The 27051-nt window shown below is 39.6% G+C and overlaps 2 protein-coding genes across 2 annotated transcripts in view; one reads left to right on the top strand and one right to left on the bottom strand.

Annotated features, from left to right (window-relative positions):
- Positions 1–27051, bottom strand: part of IGFBP3 (insulin like growth factor binding protein 3) — a 188599-nt gene that overhangs the window by 72810 nt on the left and 88738 nt on the right. The gene's annotated exons all lie outside the window — the stretch shown is intronic.
- ADCY1 (adenylate cyclase 1) overlaps positions 1–27051 on the top strand; it is a 185625-nt gene that overhangs the window by 141817 nt on the left and 16757 nt on the right. The window contains exons 8-12 of the mRNA XM_065753079.1: positions 6757–6912; positions 12929–13123; positions 20093–20190; positions 22994–23078; positions 25403–25492. Of these exons, the coding sequence (XP_065609151.1) occupies positions 6757–6912; positions 12929–13123; positions 20093–20190; positions 22994–23078; positions 25403–25492 (624 nt within the window). The remainder of the gene's footprint in view (positions 1–6756; positions 6913–12928; positions 13124–20092; positions 20191–22993; positions 23079–25402; positions 25493–27051) is intronic.

Genomic DNA, 27051 nt, shown 5'->3' with positions numbered 1-27051 from the left:
AGATGGGAGGCTTATGGAATCTCCTTGTGATGCAGTAATTTGAAGGCTGTAAGATCCAAACTAAATGAGAGAAGCTAACTGTGTCCATCCCCATTGTTGATGCATATGTAACCCCTGTAGAAGGGAAAGTATAGAAGCTGGTACCAAGAGGAAGACTCCTGTCTCATCCAAGGGCTTACACCTACAAAGTGGTTCACTGCCCTCAGTGTAGAATAGAAGCCAGAATCTGGATCCTTAACCCTAAAACATGCAAGAACACCAGGAAGAAATGACAAGTGCTAGAATCATAGAATGCCTTGTGTTGGAAGGGACCTTAAAAATAATGTAGTTCTAACGTCCATACTGTGGGCAGGATTGCCACTCACTAGATCAGGATGGGGAGGGCCTCATTTAATCTGGTCTGAGCACTTCCAGTGATAGGGCATTCACAACTTCTCTAAGCATCCTCTTCCAGTGCCTCCAAGTGAAAATTTTCCTCCTAACATCTAATTTAAATCTCACTTCTTTTAGTTTAAAACTATTCTCCCTTTTCTTATCAGTATCAGACCATGTAAAAGGTCATTCTCTATGCTGTTTATAAGCATATATATATATATTTATATATATATAAATATATATATTTATATTTTATATATAAATTATATATATATAATATATTTTAAATATATATATATATTTATATATTTATATATTTTATATATATATATATTATATATAGTTTATATATATATATAAAAATATATATTTATATCTCTTTAAGAAATGAAAGGAAGCAAGGAGGTCTCCCTGCAACCTTCTCCTCACCAGATTGAACAAGCCAAGTGCTCTTAGCCTTTCTTTGTGGGATAGGTGCTCCAGCCCTCTGATTACCTCTGAGGCTCTCCTCTAGACTCATTTCAACAGTGAGATGTCTTTCTTCTTTTGAGGGCTCCAGACATGGATGCAGTACTCCAGATTGGGCCTCATGAGAGTAGAACAGAGGAGGACTGGGCTGCCTGTCACAGATCACCTCCTTGTCTTGCACATGCCTTAATATTTTAGCTTCCAGGAGTATTTGTTCCAAGATCTTCCCAGGAACAGACATCAGCCTGTAATTTCCCAGGTCTTCCTTTCTATACGTCTTAAAAAGGAGAGTGATGTTTTTGCTTTTTTCCCATCACTGGGAACTTTTCCTGACAGGAAAGACATCAAATATGATGGAGAGTGTCTTGGCAACTGTGTCAGCCAGTTTCTTCTGGACTCCAGGATGCACATTATCAGAGCCAATGGTCTTGTTCGGTTTCATCAGCTTGTCTTTTAACTTCCCTTTCGCTTACAGTGTGAGGGATTTTGCTCCCCCAACCCACATCTAGAGGTTCAGGGACATGAGAGGCATGGGAAGCCTGGTTGCCAGTGAAGACAAAGAATTTGCTGAGTAACTCAGCCTTTTCCATGTCTGTTAATGCCATTTCTCATTTCTCATTTATCAGTAGGAGTATAGTCTCCTTGGCCTTTCTCTTCTGACTAAAGGACCAATAGTATCCCTTCTTGTTGTTTTTCATTCCCCTTTTAATGTTCAGTTCCATCTGTTCCTTGGCTTTTCTGATCCCTTCTGTACATGTCCAGACGACATCTCTGCACTCTTCCCAGTCTACACAACCTTCTTCCACTGCCTATACATTTCATTCTCAGCCTGGCCAGCAGGTCCTTGCTCAGTCTTTCTGGTTTCCAGCCTCTTGTCCTTGATTTCTCACACATGGGGATGGAGAGCTCTTTTGCTCTCAGAAATGTCTTTAAAGTGTTGCCAGCTCTGCTCAATTTCTTTGTCCCTAAGGACAGCTTTCTAAGGGATCTCATCCAATAAATTCTTAAACAGCTGAAAGTTCTCTCTTCTGAAGTTTGACTTTGCTTTTTCCCAGGCCCATGTTCCTCTAGATCATGAACTCACCAAGACCACTGTTGCTACAGCCCAGACTGCCTCCTATCTTAACCTCTTTAACGAGTTCATTTACACTGATGAGCATCAGTAATGCTTCTCCTCTTGTCCTCTGACTGGACAAGAAAGTTATTTTCAGTGCACACCAGGAGTATTCTGGATTGCTTACAGCCTGCTGTGTTCTTTCCCAGCAGCTATCTGTGGTGGTTGAAATCTCCCATCAGAATGAGAGCCTCTGAGAATGATGCTTCTTGTAGCTAAAGCAAGAAGACCTTGTCAGCAGGCTCCTCTTGAGTCCTGTATTAGACTCCAACCACAGGATGCAATGAATAAGTCACTGCTGCAGGAGACCAAAGCACTCATCTGACTTACTAACTAGAGCCAGTGATTCATCTGACCTATCAACTGGCAGCCAGTGGAAATCCAGTTCCGGGGTATTGTGTGATACTGCTGAATCTTGTGCAAATCTCTGACTACTACACCTTCCTGTGTTCCATGTGAGCACAAACAGTACTGCTAGGGAAAACCTCTGGCATCTGTCAGAGCTCCAAGGAAAGTAAATAAAGACATGGAGTCCATGGTTTTCTCTTGAATCCTGCTTGTAGGGGGAAATTGTGTTAGATGGAGGGCACTGATAGTGAAAATCAATATTTGGTTGTAGAACTTACGTTGGTGATATGGTTTTGATTTTATGATAATGCCCTGTTTGTGGATCAGCAAGCAGGATCACTATCAGACAAAAACAAAGAAGTGAGAACAAGACTATGGAGAAAGTCCCTAAACCCTTTATGGGAACTCAGTGCCCTAGGGTGCCTCCAATTAGTTCTTGTTTTACTAATGCAAGTACCATGGATGAATGAATATTAGGATTTAGAGATGTATGAAGTTTTAGGGCTGTAATCTCATTAGTCATAAAGATGTGGTAGAATGGTTCTCATGACTGAAGTGTTGCATTGAAGTGAAATAGGCTCTTTAGGAAAATAAGGAGCAGGAATTGTCCTTTCTGTCCCTGACAGAAGTTGGACTCCAACTACCAGTTGGAGCGTATGGAGTTCTGCTTGGGGAAGGAAGAGGAGCTGACTGAGACCTTATAAGCAGTCTAAGGTTTTCCTGGAGAGCATTGCTGGTAAATTACACCTCAAAGTGATTGATGAGCTACAAAGGAGAGGTAATCTGCTGAATCTCATCCCACCAAAAACAAAGACCTTGTAGTGAACATGAAGGTAAAAGACAGTTGGATGCGGTGCCCATAAGATGGTGGAGTGCAGGATCCTGAGGGCAGGGAGGATGATAAAAAGAAAGGTCACAGCTCTGGACTTCGGGAAAGTAGACTTTGACCTCTTCAAGACTCCATTTGAAAGTCTCAGGAGTGAAAGACCTGGAGGGAAAAGGGTCCTAAGAAAGCTGGTTAATATTCAAATCTCACCTCAAGAGTAGTGCATCCCAATGAGTAGAAAGTCAGGCAGAAATTCCAGGAGGCCTGTGTGGATGAACAATGAGGTGCAGGCCAAACTCCAACAAAAAAATGAAGCACAATGACAACAGAGGTAATCTGAGAGCCATGTAGAGATATTGTCCACAGGGATTAAGTTAGAAAAGCTAAAGCCCAAACAAAATTGAATCCAGCCGTAGATGTCAAAGATAACAGGGTCTCGTGTAAGTACAATGACAAAAGAAAAACTAGGGAAAATGTTGATCCACTCCAGAGTGACATAGGAAATCTGGTTACATGGGAAACAGAAAAGACTAAGGTACTGAATGTCTTCTTTTCCTCAGTCTTTACCAACCAGACCAGACTTCAAGAATCCCAGGTTCCCAGAGACCAGAGAGAAAGACTGGAGCAAAAAAAATGTACCCTTTTTGGAAGAGGATCATGTCATGGACTACTGAAGCAAACTGGACATTTATTAGGTCTTGATGGGATGCACCCACGAGTAATGAGTTAGCAGGCTGTGTCATTGTGAGGGCACTAACAATAATCTTTGAGTGATTCTGACAATTGGGAGAGATTTCTGAGGGCTGGAAGAAAGCAAACATCATTCTTGGCTTCAGAAAGGGTAAGGATGAGAACTCAGAGAACTACAAGCCAGAGGAATGGCCTCATATGCAGACCTAACCCGACACATAGGGAAGTGTGCTGCCTCCCTGGGACCCAGGTCAGGGACATCACCAAAAAATTCCTAGGCCCGGTTTTCTCCTCTGATTACTACCTTTTATTGATATTTCAGGAAGGAAGTGATGAAGTCACTCAAGGAAACCTGTGAGCTATCAAAAGAGGTTTCAGGGGTTTAGGGTGGTTGGTTGAAGAAGTGGGCGAGCAAGTGTCATTTTCCTCTCTTCCTTCTGGGGTAGTGAGAGATACAGTGTGGTGTAGGAAAATTTAGGCTTTGAATAAATGGCTGGAAGGCTGATGCCACCACAGGATCTTTGGGTTCTTTGGTCATAGGTTTACTCAGCACGTAGCCTGGTGGCAGAAGGGTTTCACCTGTCTCTGAGGGGAAAGCACATCCTAGCCCAGGAGCTGGCAGGGCTTGTTGAGAGAACTTTAAACTAGGTATGAAGAGGGAAGGGAATTAAATGACACTCGCAAGGGTGGAGTGGGTAGTTCAGAGATGTCATCTAGATCTGATATGGGAGGAGTGTGGAGGTCAGTGGGACAGAGAAGAGCTTGGAGATGTTGTAGGAGATTGCCAGGGAAATACTTCTGGACTGTCCTGTGGTATCTTGTGAGGACTCCTCAGAGGAGATACCATTGCAAATTTCCTGCCTGACGTCTTTGTGCATCCCTTTAGGGATACCTGCACCTCCTGCTTCCATAAAGTGTTTGTATACTAATGTTCACAGCATGGGAAATAAACAGTAGGAGTTAGAGGTCTGCATGCAGTTGCAAGGCCGCAGTCTTTTTTCGATTGCAGAAATATGGTGTGACTCCACGATTGAAATGCTGGATGACTACGTGGTTTTTGGGAAAGACAGGCTGGCAAGACAGAGTGGTGAAGTTACTCTCTATGTGAGAGAGCAGTTAGAATGTATCGAACTCCAACTGGGGGAGAATGATGTACTAGTGGAGAGCTCGTTGGTGAGAATTAAGGAGCAGGCTAGCATGGGGGGATACTGTTGTGGGTGTGTATTATAGGCCCCAGATGGGATAGGACCTCAGAGGGGATCTGATCAACATCTATAAATATCTAGGTGTGGAAGGCAAAGGGATGAGGCTGAACTCTTCAGTGGTGCGTGGTGATAGGATGAGGGGAAGTAAGTATACAAAGTTCCACACAAATGTGTATCAGAACTTCAACACAGTAAGGGTGATGGAGCACTGGAACAGGCCTTCCACAAAGGTTCTGGAGTCTCCTTCTCTAGAGATGTTCAAGACCTACCTGGATGCCTACCTGTGCAACCTGGTCTAGGGAGCCTACTTTTGCAGTGGGGTTGGACTGGATTATCTCTAGAGATCTCTTCCAACCCCTTCAAGTCTGTGATTCTGTGATAGATGACAGTGGATATAGTCTTCTGCACTTCCGTAAGGCCTTTGGTACTGTCTCCCCTAAGGTTTTCAGAGACAAGCTGTTGATATATGGGCTGGATAATCAGTGAGGTAAATTGAAAACTGGCTGAATGATCAAGCCCAGTTCAGTGGTGCAAAGTCTAGTTGGAGGCTAGTAACTAGTAGTGTAACCCAGGGGATAATATATTTTTGAGCACTTTGGGGATGACTGGCTTCTACTTAACTACATAGATATTTGAAGACAGCTATTTGATCTCTTCTCAGTGTTCTCACAGCTAAATGAAAATCAGATTTTTCTCATATGTCATGTCTTTCTGCACCCTAATGTTTGTGAGTCTTTGTTGAACTGACTGATATCAGTTTATTCCTTCAGTGCCATTGGGGAATTTTAGAAAAGTTAAATAAAGCTTTGTAGTATGATTTTTATTTTGTACTTAGGAACATTAGGGACTAAACTGTCTGCTGCTTATTTATTTTGCTGTTCCAGAAGAGATTAATTTTACAAGCTTAAATTTTCATAGTGTGGTGGCATGATTTTCTTCCACATTTCCCATAAACACTACTTCACATATTCTACAAGCATGAATAAGATTGGCACGAGTATTGAAGGCGACGAAGGATCATTCTTTTTTCTGTCTGTGAAAGCGTATGACTGTGTGATATAGGTTTAATAAAGCCAGCAAGAGTTGAAAACATGCTGAAAAGTTAACCAAGAAAATATTTGTTTTTTCTGAAATGGGAGCACCGTGGTAAAAGAAATAGATTATACTCTACCTTCTGAGAATAATTCCTTGTGCTATAATTCATACTTTGAAGAAATGAGATGTAAAATATAATTTCATTGTGTCACAATCTCCTTCCAGGGCATGTGTCTTTGAAGCAAAAACTTTCCTTTTCTGATTTTACTGAGCTTACAAGCAGCTGAAGTAACAAAATAAGGGAATAAGAACAAGATTGAAATTATATTTTTAGCATCATTTACTAAAAATTCCTCCATATTTTTATTCTACTTTTCCAGATGTTTTAAGTCAAAAAAGTACAAATATTGCCTCTTTTATGAACCTGTCATTAAAAATAAGCAACAAAAATATATTTCTATGTAAGAAACAATTCCCAACATATTAACTGAATATGAAATAGATCAAAAATAGGTAAGTAGATAAAAAGATGAAACTGACTTCATACATGAATATATAATGTTTATCAAAATGCATTACTTTTTGATTGGATTATTCCTTTCTTCTGATCTCCACATTATGTAGACATCTGATAGTAGGTCTGTCTGCAATGGAATGTTAATGAGAGTTACAAATAATATTTTTCTGATCAACAGATATTTCCTGGACTGATTCTATCAGACATTAAGCCTGCCAAAAGAATGAAGTTCAAGACAGTCTGCTATCTGCTTGTTCAGCTCATGCACTGTCGTAAGATGTTCAAAGCAGAGATCCCTTTCTCCAACGTCATGACATGTGAAGATGATGATAAGGTAATTTATGTGGACAGTTTCATGACCACACAAAGACTTGCTCTGAATATATATGGGATGGTATGGCCAGCTCTTTCTGGTGTTCCTGTTGGGGCTAGAGCTATCTAACACATAAAGCAATGAGAAATACATGCAGACTCCTCACTCTAGAGATAAAATTCATTTGTAACAGATCTCACATTTGTAGCCTTTATTAAGGCCTTTCTACACAGAAACTATGGATTCTGAGGCTATTTATGCAATTACAATTTATGAAAGAGCTGTTCTTTTGCGTCATGACTTCACCACAGTCTGATACTGATGACAAAAAATGAAAAATAAAAAATTTTGTTATGTATAGATGGTTCTCTAAAAAGCAAAAGTTCACCAATCAGAAAAAACAACAACAAAAACCACTAAGTCCCTAACACAAATACAAACACAAAATCCTTGAATAGATTTTAATGCCATAACTCATCATACTAGCATCTTTATCTGCTAGTCGCCCCTGACTTTTCTGTGCATGTCTTCACTCAGAAGCTTATGGAGTAAAAACCTCGAGTACGAAGACTTGCTCTATTTTCTTTGCCAGCAGATGGCAGTATAACATATGCCATTCCGCTGGTACTCCAAAGCAGGAAGAGTGCATTGAAAGCAGCAATTAATTTTTAATAAATTGCTCCACCTTTTTTTCAATCTATTTTTTATTATTATTTGAATACTGTAAAGTTATTGAAGATTCAATCTAAATCTTATTTTCAGAAAGCTTTGTAACATTTCTATTTTGGATTTTATGTATGCACATGATTCTCCAGAGGGAGAAGTGGATAAAATTCTGTTAGCTCCTTTAGAATGCAATTTCAGTAAAGAAGTTGAGAAATTCCAAATTTGGTATTGAAGTGGACGTACTCCAGGTGCTTCAGTATGGCCTTTCAGTTGTAAATTAGTACTGTTCTTTGAGTATTTGAAAATAGCAATGTACACAGACTTTTAAATGTGCAACTCTTTATAATGTTTCTTGTAATATACACAAAAATCCAACTATAGGGTATGTTGATTTTATTATTTTTTCACATGAGAACATACATGGTGAAGTTCTGAAATACTTCCTTTATCTGAAAAACTTCCAAAGTTTTGTACCTGAAACAGCACATTCAACTTGGAGCATGATATATAATTTTAATATAAATACACTGTGTTTCAATCTAGGGTTTATTCAGAGATATGTCTCCTCATCATTTAAAACAAAGAATAGGTATAAAAGCTCTGAAGTCAGCATACTACTTCAGTATACATTTATGTAAGCATTTTCTGAGAAGTTATGTGCTTTAAGCGCAGATATCATGTAAGTCTACTTTGTAAAATAATAACAGAAAAAAAAAGACACAGTGAAAGCAATTACATGAGCAACAGCTAATCTAAGTGAAGTAATTTTAATCCTATTTTTAGGAAACACAGTTTATTCTGTCATATAACCCATGCCAAATTTTAAAGCAAAGAAGCATTTGTATCTTCTTTTTTTTTTCCATTTACTCAAAGAAGGCTGTATTGCTCATCCCTGTTGGTATGCTGTAGGCTTCATTAGAATAATAGAATCATTGAACCACAGAATGGCTAGGGTTGGAAGGAACCCCAAAAATCATCAAGTTCCAGCTCCCCTGCCACAGGCAGGGCCACCAATCTCCAGACTTGGTACTAGACCAAGTTGCCCAGAGCTCCATCCATCTAACCTGGTCTTGAACACCTCCAGGGATGGAGCAGCTACTGGGTAGGCTGGGTAGTCTGTTCCAGCTCACTACTCTCTCTGCAAAGAACTTCCCCCTGACATCTAATCTAAACTTTCCTTCCTTGAGCTTAAAACCATTCCCCCTTGTCCTATTACTGTCTACCTGAATAAAAAGTTGATTCCCCTCCTTTTCACAATCCCCTTTTAAACGCTTTAAGGTTGCAATGAGGTGTCCTCAACAGCTTTCTCTTCACCAGGCTAAACCAGCTCATCTCTCAGATTGACAGATTGAGTCTTCATAGAGGAGGTGCGCCAGACCTCTGATCATCTTCATGGCCCTCCTCTGGACCATCTCCAACAGCTCCATATCTTTCCTGTACTGGGGGTCCCAGACTAGATGCGGTACTCCAGATGGAGCCTCATGAGGGCAGAGTAGAGAGGGACAATCACCTCCCTGTCCCTGCTGGTCACTCCTCTTCTGAAGAAGCCCAGGATACCACTGGCCTTTCAAGCTGCAAGAACACACTGCTGGCTCATGGTTTTTCATCCACCAGGACCCCTACATCCTTCTCCGCAGGGCTACTCACAAGGAATTCTTCTCCCAGTCTGTATACATATCTGGGGTTACTCCAACCCAAGTGCAAAACCTTGCACTTTGCTATGTTGAACATCATGAGGTTCACACTGGCCCACTTTTCGAGTTTGTTGAGGTCCCACTGGATGGTTTCACTCCCTTCTAAAGTGTCAACTGCACCACTCAGTTTGGTGTCATCAGCAAACTTGCTGAGGGTTCCCATCATCAGTGTCATTGATGAAGTTGTTTAAGAGCATTGGTTCCAAGACAGACCCATGTGGGACACCATTCATCATTGGCCACTACCTGGACATAGTGCCATTTCCCACAACCCTCAGTCTATGGCCTTCCAACTAATTTCTTATCTACTTAACAATCCACTCCTCAAATCCCTGTCTCTCGAATTTAGAGATAAGGATGTGGTTGGGGAGCATGGCAAAGGCCTTGCACAAGACTAGGCAGAATACATCAGTCACATTCCCTTTTCCACCAGTGCCATCGCTCCATCATAGAAGACCACTAGATCAGGCAAGACTTTCCCTTGGTAAAGCCATGCTGGCTTTCACAGATCACCTGCTCATCCCTTAACATGTCTTCTAGGAGAATCTGTTCCATGATCTTCTCAGGCATAGAGATGCATCTTACCAGCCTGAAGTTCTCCAGGTCCTCCTTTCTCCCTTTCTTGTCAATAGAAGTGACCCTGGGACTTCGCCGAGCATCCACGGCTTTTCAAATATGATGAATATTGGCTCATCAACCACATCAGGCAGCTCCTTTAGGACCCTGGAATGCATGTGACCTGGCCTCATAGACATGTATACATTCAGTCTCATGAACATGAGGCAGTCTCGGACTTGCTCTGCTCTTACAGCCAGGGGTGGGGGAGGGATGGGTGTGGGTGGGTTTTACTCCCCCAGTTCCCATCTAGAGGCCCAGGGGTGCAAGCTTCAGGGGCATGAAAAATACAATAATCCTGGCTGCCACTGAATACAAGCAAAAAACTCATTTAGTACTGCAGCCTTTTCCATATCTGTTCTCCTTTCTCATTTACCAAAGGAAGTAAATGAAAAAAAAAAGAAAGAAAGAAAGAAAGAAAGAAAGAAAAAAAAGACCTTCAATTCAGATTATAAAACATTCTATGTGCATTTCTGTGCTTCACTTTAAGCATTATATATGTTAATTAATTGCTGTTTATTGTTATGAACAGCAAAATTCTTAATTTCTGATGATATTCCTGACAACACATAGTCTTTGTATAAACTTCTGGGAAAACTGTTAGGCTTTGACTTGTTTAAAGGGTCTTCTGCAAGATAACAACTTTATTAATGGTTAGAAATATTTGTAGTAGTTGTACGGATGTCAAATCAGCATTTCTGCTAAGATCAACAAAAACCAGAGGATTGGATTTGAATGTTACAGTCCATGTATGTTCACATGAATATTTTTAATGATAAAATAAGCTGTTTTCTACATATGAAGCCAGCAGAACAGGACTTGAAAAGTTATTCTACTTTTGCTAAGGTCCATTCTTCTTTACAATCATCAAAATAACATATCAGTCCATGGTGAGCCCTTTCCACTGGTCTTAAGTACACAGGTGTAATGCACATATTTATTATGAACTGTACTCAGCTCTGGTACGGCCACACCTCGAGTACTGTGTTCAGTTTTGGGCCCCTCACTACAAGAAGGACATTGAGGCCCTAGAGCGTGTTCAGAGAAGGGCAACAAAACTGGTGAGGGGCCTGGAGCACAAGTCTTATGAGGAGCGGCTGAGGGAGCTGGGATTGTTCAGTCTGGAGAAGAGGAGGCTCAGAGGAGACCTTATTGCACTCTACCACTTCCTGAAGGGGGGTTGTGGTGAGGAGGGGGTAGGCCTCTTCTCCCTGATAAGTAATGACAGGACGAGAGGGAATGGCCACAAGTTGCGCCGGGGAAGATTTAGATTAGACCTGAGGAAGCATTTCTTTTCTGAAAGAGTGGTCAGGCACTGGAATGGCCTGCCTAGGGAGGTGGTTGAGGCACCATCCCTAGCGCTGTTCAAGAAGCGTTTAGATGAGGTGCTAAAGGACTTAATTTAGTAGTTGGGTAGAGATAGTGATAGGAGGATGGTTGGACTAGATGATCTTATAGGTCCTTTCCAACCTTATGAACTTATGAACTTATGAACTTATGATATGTTAGCTGATTAATTGTTGTAGTCCACAGTCGTTCAGTAGATTGATTATTTCCTCAGTGGAAAAGAAGTCTCAGGACAGTATTATAAAGAAAATTTCTGATGAGATTTGAAATCCTGGAACACAGTGGGAATTTTTTTATTGATAATAATGAGATCAGGATTTAATCTAGGGAGTTTTTAGAAGATGGTAATCATACTGAGATAAGATCCTATACAGCTGCTCTGTGCTGTGGTTTTGTGGTTTTGATGCCGCTATTGACATCAGAACATCATGCAGAGTTAAGAGAGTTAATGCTGCGGCAGGGAGCTAAAGAGGGGTGGAGCTTCGGACCAGACACCAGGCTTGGCGCGCACTGCGCTGCGGTGGAGGTGTAGTGTGTTTCTCTTGTAGTTTTTCCTTGACATAAGCTCTCAGATCTGGTTTGGAAACTTTGTCTCTCTCAATTGTTCAATTTTATTCGATTTAGTGAAGTTACCGTTTTTTCTCAAATCGTGCCGTTTTTTGTTTTGTTTTGCTTTGTTTTAATAGACTTATCTATTTTCTCCGTTTCCTCCTCCCCCCCCGGAGCGCACGGGTCTGCGTGGCCACCGGTGCAGGTGTTTTTTTTCTCCCTCTCTCCCTTCTTCGTTTCCCTTGTGTCCCTGTCACGGAATGTGGCCAATCAGGAATCTACTCCACTATGAAACTAGTGCAAAGAGGACTAAGGGCCTTTATGTATCTTAGAACATGTTGGCTTATTTTTAAGTTCCTCATGTTCAGTACTGGAGTCGTATCTGTGTACAACTACTTTAGTGCACTGGTGGAGTTTCCTGCCTCGTGCCTAGACACCCCAGCTAATGTAACATATGATAGAGCATTTGGACTGGTTTCCAGGTTCTCTTTTCAGTTCCTTAGGTATTTTCAGGATGGCAGCCTAGGGACTGTGTTATCAGTCTTCCTGAATGTATTCCTTATAATAGAATTTTACATCATGTGGAGGAAGCTTTCCCCAATACCAGAGAGTGTTGAATGGCAGAGAAAGCAGAGAGATTTAGGAAAGAGATTAGAAGGATGGGGAGCCCTGGCTTCATGGAAGTTTACTCTTGAACACCTGTGGGATCCTGAGAAACTCAGCGAGTATTTGGGTAAGGGATCATGTGGCTCAGAAAGATTTGCGGCGGAATGGATTATTTGGGGCTTGACTTTTGCTTACTGAGCTATATTTAATACTATTCTGGAGAGAAATGGTTTCCAAACAATGGTTCCAAACAATTCTGGAGAGAAATGGTGTACAAAGCAAAAATGGAAACCTTGAAGTCAGACCTGACCAATCACAGGAAGCACCAGCATCAATGTTGGTTGCCCCTGTGGAAGGCCAGAAATGAAAATGGTTGTCCTTGCACCTAGAACTGAAAGAAGAAGAACCAGAGAAAGAAGAGGAAGATCCAGGTGAGGGGCCCTCTTCAAAACCACAAAGCCACAACACTGCTTAATGAATTCCTCATACTGTCCATGAACTTGAGATATTATGTTAAATTTCAGTGCTAATAAAAGCCTCTGCTTCTATCTGTGCTACAGAGGAGAGCATTAAGGACAGCCTCTGAAAAGCTCAGGAATCGTTCCTCTTTTTCTACAAGTGTCATATACAACACTCCGGGAACTCGAGTGAACAGATACATCAGTCGTTTGATAGAGGCCCGTCAAACTGAGTCTGAGATGGCTGACCTGGACTTCTTTACCCTGAAGTATAAACAAATTGAGCGTGAAAAGAAAGTAAGAAGCTTTAAATGTTTTTTACTGATTTCACTGACCATGAGGCAATGAGCATTGTGTTGTTCTGTTTTGTTGTTGTTGTAGACAGTATTTAAATTCTACTTACTACCTTTAAATAATATGAAGGACTGTCTTTTTGCCAATGGGAAAAAATTATCTCTACATTATATAGAAGCACTTGGAAGAGGAAAATGAAAGATTAGGATCTTTCTACAATTCAAGCTCCTCATACTTTCTCATGATGATGTGGCTGCCTGCTGATTCATTGGCTCTGGAAAAGGTTTAATGATAGGAGGACACTTCTGTCTGCATATGTTGTCTGATAAGGATTGATCCAATCAATCCTATAAAATATAAAGAAACATTTAATTCTCTTGGCACACTACATGCTGTGCTGAAAGCTGTGGACTTACTCCAGACTTAAGTACATAAATATATATATAGGAAGAGTTACAAAATCATAGAATCTTCATAGATTCACAGAATTGTGTGAGTTGAAAAGGGACACTTAAAGATCATCTAGTCTAATTCCACTGCAATGAACAGGAACATCTACAGCTAGATGAGGTTACTCAGGGATGGAGAGTCCACTGCATTACTGGACAAACTATTTCAGTGCCTCACCACCTGTATTAAAAAAAACCTTTTTCCTTGTATCCAGTCTTGATTTTTTTTTTCCACCTGTGGCAGGCAAAGTTGAAAAAACGAATAGATATTTCAATTCAACAATATTGTGTTTGGGGAATATTTAGAACTTTCAAATCTTGCATATCTTTTTTTCCTCTTTTTTTTCTTCTTCTAATCTCACAACATGAGATTTAAGTAATTCAAAATTTCCTTGAAATGGTGTATGGGAACTGTTGAACCACTGATTGATCACCTGAAGCAAGCACTGAATCAGCTGCAGGAGCACAGGTGAAGACAATTCACCTGTGTGACTGGAAGGGGTGGAGTCTGACTCCACCTCTCCTAGACTCCATTTAAGGGCTGACCACTACTGGGTAAGGATCTCTTGTTGGAGATCCCTCTTTTGTGGAATTTTCCCGTTAGTCTTGATCTTCAGAGATGGGTGTGCATTTCTCGTATTATTGATTATCTCTGTGTCATCTTGATAATGTCTTCTATCTTGACTGACAGTGCCATTTTGTTTCTTACTGTAAAATTGGTGAGCCAGGCAGGCTTAAACACTAAAATGTCCTTCTTCTTGAATATATTTAAATAAGGCAGGGAGGGAGAATGTTACCCCCTAGACCAAACTAGTCCAGGACAGATCCCAGGACTTCTGGGATTGTCGTATTATGGATTAGTGACTATCACTGAAAAATGGGGTTACTTGCTGGTCATGGGAAATACTTCTCCATCCTGCTTAGCAGATTAATGTCAAGGTTTAAGCAAGAATACGCTAATTCCAAAGGAGTGCCAGCTAGCTGCTTCTACTGTGGCTTGGCCTCTCTTAATGGCATTAAATCAGACAGACATTCTGCAGGAGTGAGAAGTGTTCTGGTTATTGGGACAGAAGTGTCCAAATTGGCATCTGTCACTACACACCCTGCCATTAGGCGGAAATTATACGCTGCTATTCGGTATACTAATAAAAGCCATTCCATAATAGATTGGTTGATGGCAGCATGCTGCTTAACTTGCCTGAATAAAACTGATTTACCTCTGCATACAGGTTTATGGTCTTGTATGGAGAACCTTCAAACTTATATTCATGAATTGGACACGAGAGGAGCAATGTATTCAGAAATGTTTGAAAACCCAGTTATGGAAAAGTTTACAGTGGGAACGAGAGACCTAATTTTACAACAGGCTCCTTCTCATCTTTATGGAACCTTGGTCTCAATACTGAAACCTTTAGTGGCTTCAGAGTCCAGCAAGTGGCCGAGTTAGTAGCAGACTTAGTAGAAACGGCGTCTACAATCAAGGCGTAATGTACAAATGGTAGTGGAAGCTGAGGTCCTTCCAATTAGAACTAAGAAGGCTGCCCCACAGACCCCCTGCTGGGCCCCATATGGGTATTCTGAAAAACAACGTTTTGTGGTCTGATATGGGCTGGAGTCACCTTTGCCAAGATTGATGGGAAGCCCAATCATATTCTTCTTTAATTATGGAAGCAGTTAAGAAATGATCAAAAATTTCAAAGTACTCCCAGTAAATTGGGAGTATGGTTAATACAACAGACACCTACTAAAACCTGGAATTTAGAAGACTTCATAGTAATGAATGGAAGGAAAAAGCCTCTACAGGTGTCTCAGGCTACAACACCTGAGCCACCTTAGATAAAAGACCTGGATCTGGAAAAATTCATGGAGTGACAAGGGACATTGATTCCCTTAAGGCCTACAGATAGGATCAGAGGCCTTATGTGGACTTGACAATATTCTGGATGCAAATAAATGTGCAAAGTCATGGCTTTGGTTGACATGGGTGCAGAGATGTTGGTAATTTATGAGGATCTGTATAGATTTAATGGTGATAGAGTGATGATTGTCCTCCAAAACCACTAGTCAATTCCAGTTACTCACCCATGGTTAAAATTGGGGGTTGGGCATCTCCCACCCCATGTGTATAAAATATCTATTGCCCCAATCCCACCATACATTTTGGGCATAGACGTTGTATGGGGTCTGGCTCTCCAGACAACTGTGGGATAGTTCAGACTTTGACAGAGGTACATTAGTGTCTGGGTGGTACAGACAATATTGAGAGGCCATGTGAAACACGAGCCTATTTGCTTGCCAAAACTGTGCTGGAATACTAATGTGAGACAGTATAGAATCCTGGGGGGAAAGGTTGAAATATCAAGGATGGTGCAGGAATTCAGGAAGTGGGTATTAATTATAAGTCCTGCACACAGCCGATATAATTCCCCCATATGGCCAGTGTGAAAGTCGGATGGAATGTGGAGAATGATGGTGGATTATAGAGAGTTAAATAAGGTCATGCTGCCCATTCATGTGGCATTACCCAATATTGCCTCCATAATAGACCCACTGAATCAGGAAATCAAAACCTACCATTGTGTCCTAGGTTTGGCAAATGCCTTCTTCAGTATTCTGATTGCTGAAGAATCGTAAGACCAGTTTGCATTTACGTGGGGAGGCAGGCAGTGGACCTTTCAGGTCCTGCAACAGGGGTACATGCATTTGCCAACGTATTGTCATAACTTGGTGGCACGTGACCTAGCTAATTGAGGAAAGTCTACTGATGTTAACTTACACCTTATATTGATGATCTCCTCTTAACCTCTGACTCACTGGAGGCGGTAGAACAGGCAGCAGGTTCATTAACCGCCTACCTACAAGAAAGAGTATGAGCTATAAATCCTCAAAAGTTGCAAGGTCCAGGCCTGTCTGTGAAATTTTTGGAGGTAGTCTTGTCAGGAAAGACCAGAGTACTACCCAGTGCTATTGTAGATAATTTTCAGGTGTTCCCAGTTCCTACAATGCTAAAGCATCTGCAAGAATTTTTACTTATATTGAGATATTGGCATTCCTTTATACCTCATCTAGTGCAGCTGCTGAGAGCTTTATATAGACTCACGAAAAGGTAGCCACTGTGGGACTGGGGGAGAACGGAACACGATGCTTTCCAACAGGCAGAACAGGCGGCTAAACAAGCCCAGGCATTGAGTGTATTTGATCCTACCCTCCCAGCCAAATTGGATGCTCTTGTTACTCAGGATGACTTTGGCTGGGGCCTGTGGCAATATCAGAGTTCAGTTTGGACCCCCATTGGTTTCTGGTTTCAGGTCTGGCATGGAGCAGAAGAGAGAACGATTGAAAAACAGTTGTTGGCTGCTTATTCCACATTACAGGAAGTAGAGCCAATAAGCCAAACAGCTGAAGTCATAGTTAAGACCAACCTGCCAGTTCAGGGGTGGATTGGGGATCTAACCCACCTTCCTAAGACAGGGGTGTCCCAGGCACACACAGTGGCATGATGAGTTGCCTATCTCAAGTCAGAGGAGTAGTCTGTCTTCATCACCACTGAAAGAAGAGCTTCAAAAGATCCTAGACCCAGTGACATATCAGAGTGATGCACCAAAAGAAACCTTGGTCACTCCATCACAGAAGAGTCCCATTCAGGAAGGAAAATATCCCATTCCTGAAGGTGCCTGGTACATGGATTGGTCCAGCAAGGGCAACCCGAGCAAGTGGAGAGCAGTAGCATACCATCCTTACAGTAACACAATCTGTTTTGAAGAGGGGATGGTCTGAGTAGCCAGTGGGCAGAACTACAAACTGTGTGGATGGTTATAACCAAGGAACCTGGTGATAGTGTCCTGAGTATCTGCACAGGTAGTTGGGCTGTGTGCTGGTGCTTACTTTTTGGATTGCACAGTGGGCTACCCAGGACTGGACTTTCCCCACCCAACCAATCTGGGGTAAAGATTATGTGGATAGACATATGGAATACAGTTAAACGCAGGACTGTACGTGTCTACCATGTTTCTGATCATTATCCCCTACAGTTACTAGGAAATGAAGCTGACATGCTGGCCTGAGTTCTTTGGATTGAGAATTCACCATCTGAGAGCATTACCTGCTTGTTACATCAAGCTGGAGCATGCTGGACAAAAGACAATGTGGGCAGCTGCTAAAGCATGAGGGCTGCCAATACATCAATCTGACATTACCCAGGCATGCTGGGACTGTGATGCTTGCTCCAGGATGAGACTGAGGTCATTGTCTGAAACAACAGCCCATCTTCCTAGAGGACACAGTCCTCTACAGAGATGGCAGGTTGATTACATTGAGCCCCTCCCTCGATCTGAGGGGGTGAGATATGCCTAACCTGCGTCTGAAGAAAGATTCTCAGTCTCTGCAGGGGTGTATGAAGAGACTCCATGAAACTCTGGGCAACCTGAATGGAAGACCTAGAGATGGCAGACCAAGTGCCTTGAAAATGTTACCAATGACTTGGGCCTCCCTGCTTAGGATCCAAATTACAGGCACTGATAATTGTGTAAGACCTCAAATTGGCAGTGAACATAATCTACTCCCTGACCCTGAGAACCTGAAACCAGGTGTCAATAGAATAAAATGTCCTTGGAAGGTGCAGGTAGGACAATGGTGGTGTGGCCTACTTGCACCTTGGGGGAGATTATTGGAGGTGGGAGGTTCGGTCGTCCCTCTGGTAACTGGTACATGGCCTACTGATATTGTGGTACACACTCCAGTCTTTACTGGTAGAGGGACCCCTATTATGTCCCTATGGCAGATCAGGACATCCCCTTTGGTGCCTGATATAGTTGTACAGCCACAAACATCTGGCCAAAAGGTTTGGTACAGGTGGCCAGGATATGCTCCAGTGTAAGCCAAAGTGTTGACCCAAGATAGGAATATGGCCTGTATCTTGCCCTGGAGGGCGAACATTCCCCTCTTGGTACCCTTGAAACACCTATATTACTCCCCATGAGTCTTTGAGTCTTGAGGATCACCGGAAGGAACAAGATGTTACTGAAGTGTTCCAGTGTTGCTGTGAGATCATGTGTGACACCCAGTGATCATCTACCTGGGACTGATAGAGCATAGGATGGACCTACACCACATGACTGCATGCTTCCAGTAAGCAACACAGAGCACTGGGCCAAGAAAGAGCATGAGCCATATGCCAATCCTAGATTACATCCATCATGAGTGATTTACAATCACATTGGAAATTGATCACATTGTGTGAGTGTTGCGATGTGTTGGATCTCTGTATTGAAGAAGACTAACCCCCTAGTCAACTTGATCGTTGGTTTATGCTGTGAAGGTGTGGAGTGTACAGGAATCATTGAATCATGGCCTGAACCACTGATTGATCACCTGAGGAGAACACAGGCGAAGACAATTCACCTGTGTGACTGGAAGGAATGGAGTCTGAATCCATTTAAGGGCTGACCACCACTGGGGAAGGATCTCTTGTTGGAGAGCCCTCGTTTGTGGACTTTCCCACTGTGTGTTTTGATCTTTGGAGATGGGCGAGCATTTCTCTTATTATTGATTGCCTCTTTGCCATCTTGATAATCTTTTCAAATAACATCTTCTATCTTGACTGATTTATTCATTCTATTTATTATTCATTTCATTTCTTACTGTACAGTTGCCTTTCTTTTTTGTTAATGTGCTTTTCTGGATTACTTCGTATTTCACACTTGTACTTGTTGACGGTAGCCAGTTGAACAGTATATATATGTTATGAAGTATTTACTGTTAACTTCATTCCCTGAGAAAATCCTACATCTTTCAAGACATAGTATGTTGTCTCTTATCTTTGTGTTGCACTGTTAGTATATGTGAATTTTTAGCCTCAGTTTCCATTGATTCTTAACTCGATGTCTGGATCTCTACTGAGATATTTGCATTCTGAGGTTATTACCACATCCCAGTTATGAATATTTGTGTGTAAATCTAGAATTACTCTGACAAAAGCAAATTCTATCTTTAGGTGGTAAGAGAAGATTGAAATTTAGAGCTTTCTGGGAAAACAACTTGTTCTGTTGTTGGGACTGTGCTTCATTGGTATCATGGACAGTAATTGTTCAAAAGTGAACCTTAGTCTCCCAGTAGCACATTTATTGCCCTGTCCTGAGCATTTCAGATGACAGTGCTCCTTAAAAGCTGCACCAAGTGTTCTTTGGCTTTTTGGGGATAATGAATGAATGGTGAAGGAAAAGAGCACCTTGTCCTTCAGCTTAAAAATGTCGGAATCATTTTGTTCCTGCATCTGGCCTGGATTTGACTAATTTCAGGGTGGAAGCTAAACAGCTAGGCCGACAGGAACAGCTGAAATAAGCCTGTCAAGCAAAGTCTTTTGTAGACTTGTCTCATCCATTTGTTTTGTGAATTAAGCAATGATAATTTCTATGTTTATAAAGTGCCTTTTAGGTTGTAGTTCTTTCTTGCTAAGAGTGGACGAGTGTGAGTGGCTGGTTGGGTAAATACTCACACTGTCTTCATTTCCTCCTTTCTTTAACAGTACCACCAGCTTCAGGATGAATACTTCACCAGTGCTGTAGTTCTCTCACTAATTCTAGCTGCCTTATTTGGCCTTGTCTACCTTCTAATAATACCACAGTAAGTTTTTGTCTTTTGCCATTATAATCCAAAATAGAACATCTTCAAGCATCCTGAAAAGAATTGAAATGCTAGCATCTCTGGAAAGGCAGTTAGCAACCAAATTGGTAGCTTCTCAAGTAAGAGTCTCTAATGGTATATCCTCAGACTTGTCTCTTCTTTTTATCCAAATATACCACAAATTTTGTTAGATCATTCTTAAGCGAATTGCAGTTAGAGCTTGGCTGCATTAAAGCAGACGTAACCAAATATTCATAATGTTTTTTGAGAATGTTTGCTTGTTATTGAATGCTATAGTGATTAATAGATTAATTCAGGTTTTGTCAATGCTGTGTGAAATGCTTACTAAAGAAAAATCAGACTTCAAAAATCTTTGAGTTATAGGTAGATGTCATCAAGTCATTAAAATTATTAGAAGTAATTACATTTTTTCAGAATATCAAAAGTAAACTTCATTCACAGTTACAAATTATTGTGATTTCAGTGGAGATAAAATGGGCCATAGGATAACACTTTCAGAAATGTTATTTTAATTCAAAGCTTTTCTATTAATAGATCTCTGTTAGAATAATATTCTTACATGGTTCTATTTCTAATTGAAAGTTTGAGATTCACATTTTTAATTTTAATAATAGTCACCAGTGTATTTTTTTTATGTAATACCTGACATCTGAAAAATTGAAAGTCACCTGAAAAATATCATCTAATTTCTAGATGAATTACTTCTTTTGACTAACTGGAGCATAGATGAGAGCTATTTCATGTACTTCTGCACATCCTACAGTATGTGGAAGAATTTGAATTCCATAGAATTTAAGGAGATATAAAGAGCATTAGTGTCATTGAAACTAGAATCAATTTGCAAGAATTATATGCCATGATAATTGGTAACCTTTCCAAAAAATAGTATTGCTCCAGAAAACAGCTGGACAACTTTTCAGTTTAAGCTCTGATGTGACAGATAATAGAAGCTCCAGCAGAATGCTGGAGACATGAAAATTGACTGGTTCATCATTGAGCCAGTTAGAAAAGACACATACTGAATGGTAACATGTTCCAGTGTATTTGTTGGTCTTAATTTTAGGCTATCAAACTATGACTCTTTGTTTGCTCTGACACAGATGAAACCATGAGCTAGACTAAAACTTTGAGAATGCCGGGAAGTTGTCGTTCTCCACTAAACTTGGACCTTTAAGTTGCTATTTAGATTGCCAAGCAAATGCAAAAGCCAAGACAAAAAGTGTAAATTGTTGCTATAATGTGAAAGTTGATAATAATGGTCTTTGATATAGATCACAGTTTTCCAAGGAGGAAGGTAAAAAAAATCTAGGGACAAGAAATTGATATGTGAAAGACATTAGCTGCATAAAAGCACAAAATGCAATGGACTTGACATTTTCACAATTCCTGTGATCACGTCTCAGCACAAGAGCTTCACAGCTATATATACATATTTAAACCCTCAGATGGGTCTGATGGAATAAAGGCTATGTTCCTGACAACTTAAGCTCTCCAATTATGAAGGCAAACATACAACATAGCCACTAAAAACCTTGATGATGAATCTTTCTGGTGTCTCACTGGATTTGTATTCAGAAAACTGTTTTACTGGCAACAGCCCAATGTCTTTCATGGTCCCACTTGTGCGAGTGGTTGGCATTGAAGGACACTTGCAGTCATGTCCTTTGCGTTGCTTTCTTGCTAAACTACCATGCTAAATATACTCCAGTTCTCTAAAAAAAAAATAGAGGAGCCTGCTATCTATTAATACTTCTATTCAGAATCTACATTATAACATCTAGAGTCACTTCTTGGTTCTAGATACGCATGCTACACCACAGCATTCTCCCATTTTGTGTATTGATGACTTCTTGTATGAACTTCAAATCAAAAGCAATTACTGAGACACAGCAGAAGACTTCTGCTTGTTTTCTTCTACTGTTAGAAACTCTATATAAGTAACTTCTAAATTGACAGCAAAGATACGTGTTGTTTTCACAAGACTAGGAAAAGTGTGAAGATAATCTTACGTTGTCATATATCCTTGGTTCTATAGCTGACAAGGGACCAGGCTGACCTTGAAAATAAATCAAAGCACCAGTAGTAGTGGATTAATTTTTTGCCACATCTATAAAGTACTGCTCCAATAACATAAGGTTGTTGAACAAGGGAAGTACTTGTATTGTACTCCCAATCAAAAAATAACCTATTTTGAAAGAGCAGCAAAGGGAAGATTAAGAATTGTAAGAATTACTACAGTATTTTTGAGAAAGATATGATTTTTCTTACTGTTTGAGGAAGACTCAAAAGAAACGAGCTACCCTGTTGGTGGAAGGGAGTGCATTCTGGTCTGATTTTGTTGACTTGATAAATAACTGAGTTGACTGGGATCTGATTTCTGAATCTTTGAGGAGTGGTTAGAAGGGAAAAGCAGATGGTAACTGATACACAGCTGCCAAAGTCAAGTAACTGGGTTGCACTCTCCATTTATACTGGTCATCATGCTGAATATTCTGCATTAGTCCAAAATTAGAAAGCATCTTTCCTGACACCCTGTATAGGTGAATTTTTGAGTTTCTTTGCTCTCCTTGCTGAAGTCAGAGTGAGCACCATGGACAAGAGCGTTTACTGATTTCTCATTCTTAATTGCGATTTTTTTTCCCCTGAAATGGTTAGTTTTACAATAAAGGCACAGGCAGAGATCCTCCAGCACTTATCCATCACCATTTCAGAAAATCATTTGTGCTGTTTCTTCTCATGTCTGATATTAAGCTGACTTACTGCTATTATATTTTGATTCTAGGAGTACCATAGTTCTTGTGCTCCTGGTGTTCTGCATATGCTTCCTAGTGGCTTGTATTATGTATCTACATGTCACAAGAGTACAAGTAAGTGATTTAAGAATTTTTTATTCTTTCTTTTAGTGGCTATGCTTTGTTTGTGTCATGAACTACAGTCATCATCATGTGTTTCATAGCGAGAGTCTGAAATCTGTCTGCTTTTCAAACTCATTTCTGAGTAACACAGTAGACACTCAAAAAACAAAGTCGATTCACTTGAAGGTAGATCTCATACATGACTTTTTTTTTCCAGCACTGTAACCTTTAGTGCTACTAATGCTATGGGTTTTTTTTTGCTTGTTTGTTTGCTTGTGGGTTTTCTTTTGTTTTTGTTTTGTTTTGAAATAAATAATTCTCTCTCCATTACATTTTCACAACAGTAATAATACAGAAGAATATCTAGTTGTTGTAGGAGAAAACAAGTTCTACTAAATCAGAATAAAGCATCTATAGACATTTTTTCTGATGGAAAAATAGAATCTGTGGTGACTTAAACCAAGTTTTTTTTTTTCCCAGAAAATAATCAGAAGAAACACCTGCACAGTTAGTCTGCTCTGTAGATTAGAACACACTAATTTTTAGTTAGAAAAATATGGCCTGAGTAATTGTTTTCATGGAAACATAAATAATGTCTTTGCAGAGTATGTGGCATATAGCAGATCTTTATAAACTTAGACAATTCTGTGGGAGTCATTGTAATTATCTCTTTTGTTTCATAAAGGAACAGTAGTTTATTAAGTGCTGCTCTGTGCATGAACTTCAGATACAGATGAAGTTTGTAGGAAGTCGCTCTTTGTCATTTTCCTGGGGCTAGTCCAAACTTAAAGTTTGTTCCAGGTCAACAGGATTTGTAACTGATTCAGGTTTCTCTGGAGATTCAATATTTTATTGGATTAAATCCAGCATTAGAAAAACAAATTTAAAATTAGGAATATAGCAGATTGAAATATTGTGGACAAATTTTGTCTTTATATTGACTAAAAGATAATGTGTAATGAATGTGGAATTGTGAACTGGGGACTCGTGTTCTTCTGTCACTTTTCTAGCATTATTTTACATTAGACAAGTAATTAAATTTCAGGCTTTATCATTTCAGTCATAAAATCACTAAAATAATTTTGAATATTATTGGTTACCTAGCATTTAGGGTATCTGGCACTACATCTTTAGTTAATAAAAATCCCATAAATAAAACAAAGAAAATGAAACCTAAAATGCAGTATTCTCATGAAAGAGCAGATACAATCTTAGAATGACCAGAAAAAAATCAGAAATATAAACATTTTATGCTTTAATCAGAGCATTCAGTCAGATATGTCTTATACCTTACATTTAAAAAAATTTATTTTTCTTTTTAACCCACGGTCTAGTGTGTTAACACTTATATATGCAACACACACCAAGAAAAATATCTGTGTAATATGTTGGAACCCAATGATTTGAATCTGCATTTTGCATTGCCATTATTTACTGTGCAGCATTATCTTCAAGCTGTTGGTATTCTCAGCATTTTTTTATTAGTGTTTTAACTTCTGCAAGCAATTTCATTGCAAACTGAATTAGTTGAATATATCTATTTCCTTGTACAAAACCATTATAAAGACATGTTATGTATATATACAGATAAAAATCTGCTTCACATATAGATAGATTTTGGTCTAAATGAGTAGACATCTTGATGATTAAATAAAAACCAGTCTGGATGGCCAGGCTCTGAACATAGAGATATAAGGTTGTACTCTACTTGGAAGGCAGCGAGTGCCATAGGGATCTATCCAGCTTCTTGTCCTCTTTATCATGTTTGTCAAAGACACGTGTGGAGGACACAGAATACACTTATGTTGAGTTTATAGGTGACATCTGCATTTATGGTGTAATTAACACATCCAAATTCAACATTATTAATGGATTCTGATTATTAAAACTACACTGATATTTAATGTGATTATTATAGCCAAAGATACAAGTAACATTCCAAAGTTCCATGCTATCACAGTATGTTCTCTTGGTTCACCATTTGTAGTTGATAATTTGCAAGGCAAAAGATGTTTTTCCTCAGAGGAAAAATGTCAAATCCCATTCTACTTTGCTTTACAAATGGGCATCCTACTAATCCTCCAAATAATTCTAATTATAGTGAGAAATAATGCATAGAAATAATAATTTCAAGTGTATTACCTCCAATTGCCATTAAAACATATTTTTATAAAACATATATTAATAATTGCTGCAACATATGTATGTAATTATAAATGCATTCTTGTTTCTTAATTTACAATGCAGGAAAAAATAATCCTTTATCACTTTCTTTGCTATAAAAAACCTACTCCACTTTTAAAAATATTTCTATAATATTTTTTTCTTTTCCTTAGTGTTTTCCAGGGTGCCTGACAATACAAATTCGTACCATTTTGTGTATTTTTATTGTGATCTTAATATACTCTGTGGCACAAGGATGTGTGGTAAGTATTTAAATCAAATTTAGCTTTATGTTCCAGAGCAGTCTGCTACAGATACCATTGAGCATGTGCGATGATGAATTTCTACTCTTTTAATTTTATTTTTTTTGCAGAGCAAATTTCTTCTAAAGACCTTTGTTATTGTTTGAACTTTCACAGTCTTGAATCACTGTTGAGTTAGGAATGGTAAGGTTACTAGCTTATAATATAGATAATAAGTAGCAAAAACCTATAGAAATTTTTATATCTACAGTTAGTATCACAGTTTGCAGTTGCCACGTTCTTTATAAGACAACCATTTTTAAATGTTCAACTTGATTAATAGTTTAATGGCTAATATAGTGTGAAAGATATATTAATACATTTATTGTCACAAGATTATTTCTGTGTGACAGCTAATAGAAAATTTTCTGCATAGTAAGAGAGATTTTATGTCTAGACAGATCAGAAAACGAAATCTTAAAAATCTGAACAGTATAGAGTAAAGATAGGTTTTTACACTGTACTGGTTATGCTGTCCACTCACACCTATCGTCTGAGAAGCTTTTCTTGTATGATGTGAAGTGCTTGCTCAGTACTTCTGAAAAATTGAATTTCTTTAACAGCTAGTTGTTATGGTTTTATGATTTCTGTTGTATTATTGATATTCCACATCATAACATCATGTGGTGTATTGGGAGTTAAAGAGTTAATGCTCCAGTTCTGTGGGTCGTTGATAGTTCTGGGTGTACCTGTCTCAGAAGAGAAGAAGAACTACATTCCCCAGAGGACTTTGAGATGCTTTGCATTTTTACATATTTCCGCCCAGAGGGAAAGATAAAAACTGTCTGCGGTCACGGGACCGTCTCTCTTCCCTTCGGGATGGAGCTCAGCAGTGGGTGTTTGTTGCTGCCATCCGCCTTCAGCGTTAGCGTAAGGCCTTCGGTTTATCGGACACGCTCTCTTGCTCATTGTATTTGGTTTCATCTCTAATCATCTCTAATCCTCTCCCTTAGTAAAACGTGAAGGTTGGAGTGCAGTTAAAACTGCACTGCAGCTGTTTGCCACTGATTCTTCCTTTCCTTGTCCAACAGATCTAAGATCTATATATAACATTGCCTTTGGAAGAATCCAATTAAAAATCATCGTATTTCCCACATGAAAAAGATTTACCAAGAGATTTTTTTTTAGTATCCCATTCCAGAGAAGAAAATGATCAAAGATAACAAGTAGAATGGACAATTAAAGACAAGATATGGTATTTGAATCATATGTGATAGCTGAATGATCTCTGAGGCAGAAAAAGTGTTATCCATACCTACCTTTCAAACAAAAATTAAAATACCTTTTTATTTTATATTTGTTTAATTGGAGTCAATACAGCTTACATAGTCTATAAAGCAAGCACATTTATTTCTGGGCTATATACAAGAACTTTTCTCACCGAAATAACAATTTAAAATGTCATCTGAAGATAGTAAGTTATTCACATTTACTTTGGGTTGAAAATAACTTGATTTTGAGCACTGAAACTGCTTAAATAGAGTCAACCCCCTCGACAGCTATATTTCTGTTTATTTCAC

This window comes from Cyrtonyx montezumae, unplaced genomic scaffold, assembly GCF_038088225.1.
Source record: "Cyrtonyx montezumae isolate F1298 unplaced genomic scaffold, pur_monq_1.0 scaffold_8, whole genome shotgun sequence".
Lineage (NCBI taxonomy): Eukaryota > Metazoa > Chordata > Aves > Galliformes > Odontophoridae > Cyrtonyx > Cyrtonyx montezumae.
Note: the sequence above shows the minus strand (reverse complement) of the source record. Positions and strands in the feature narration are given on the sequence as shown.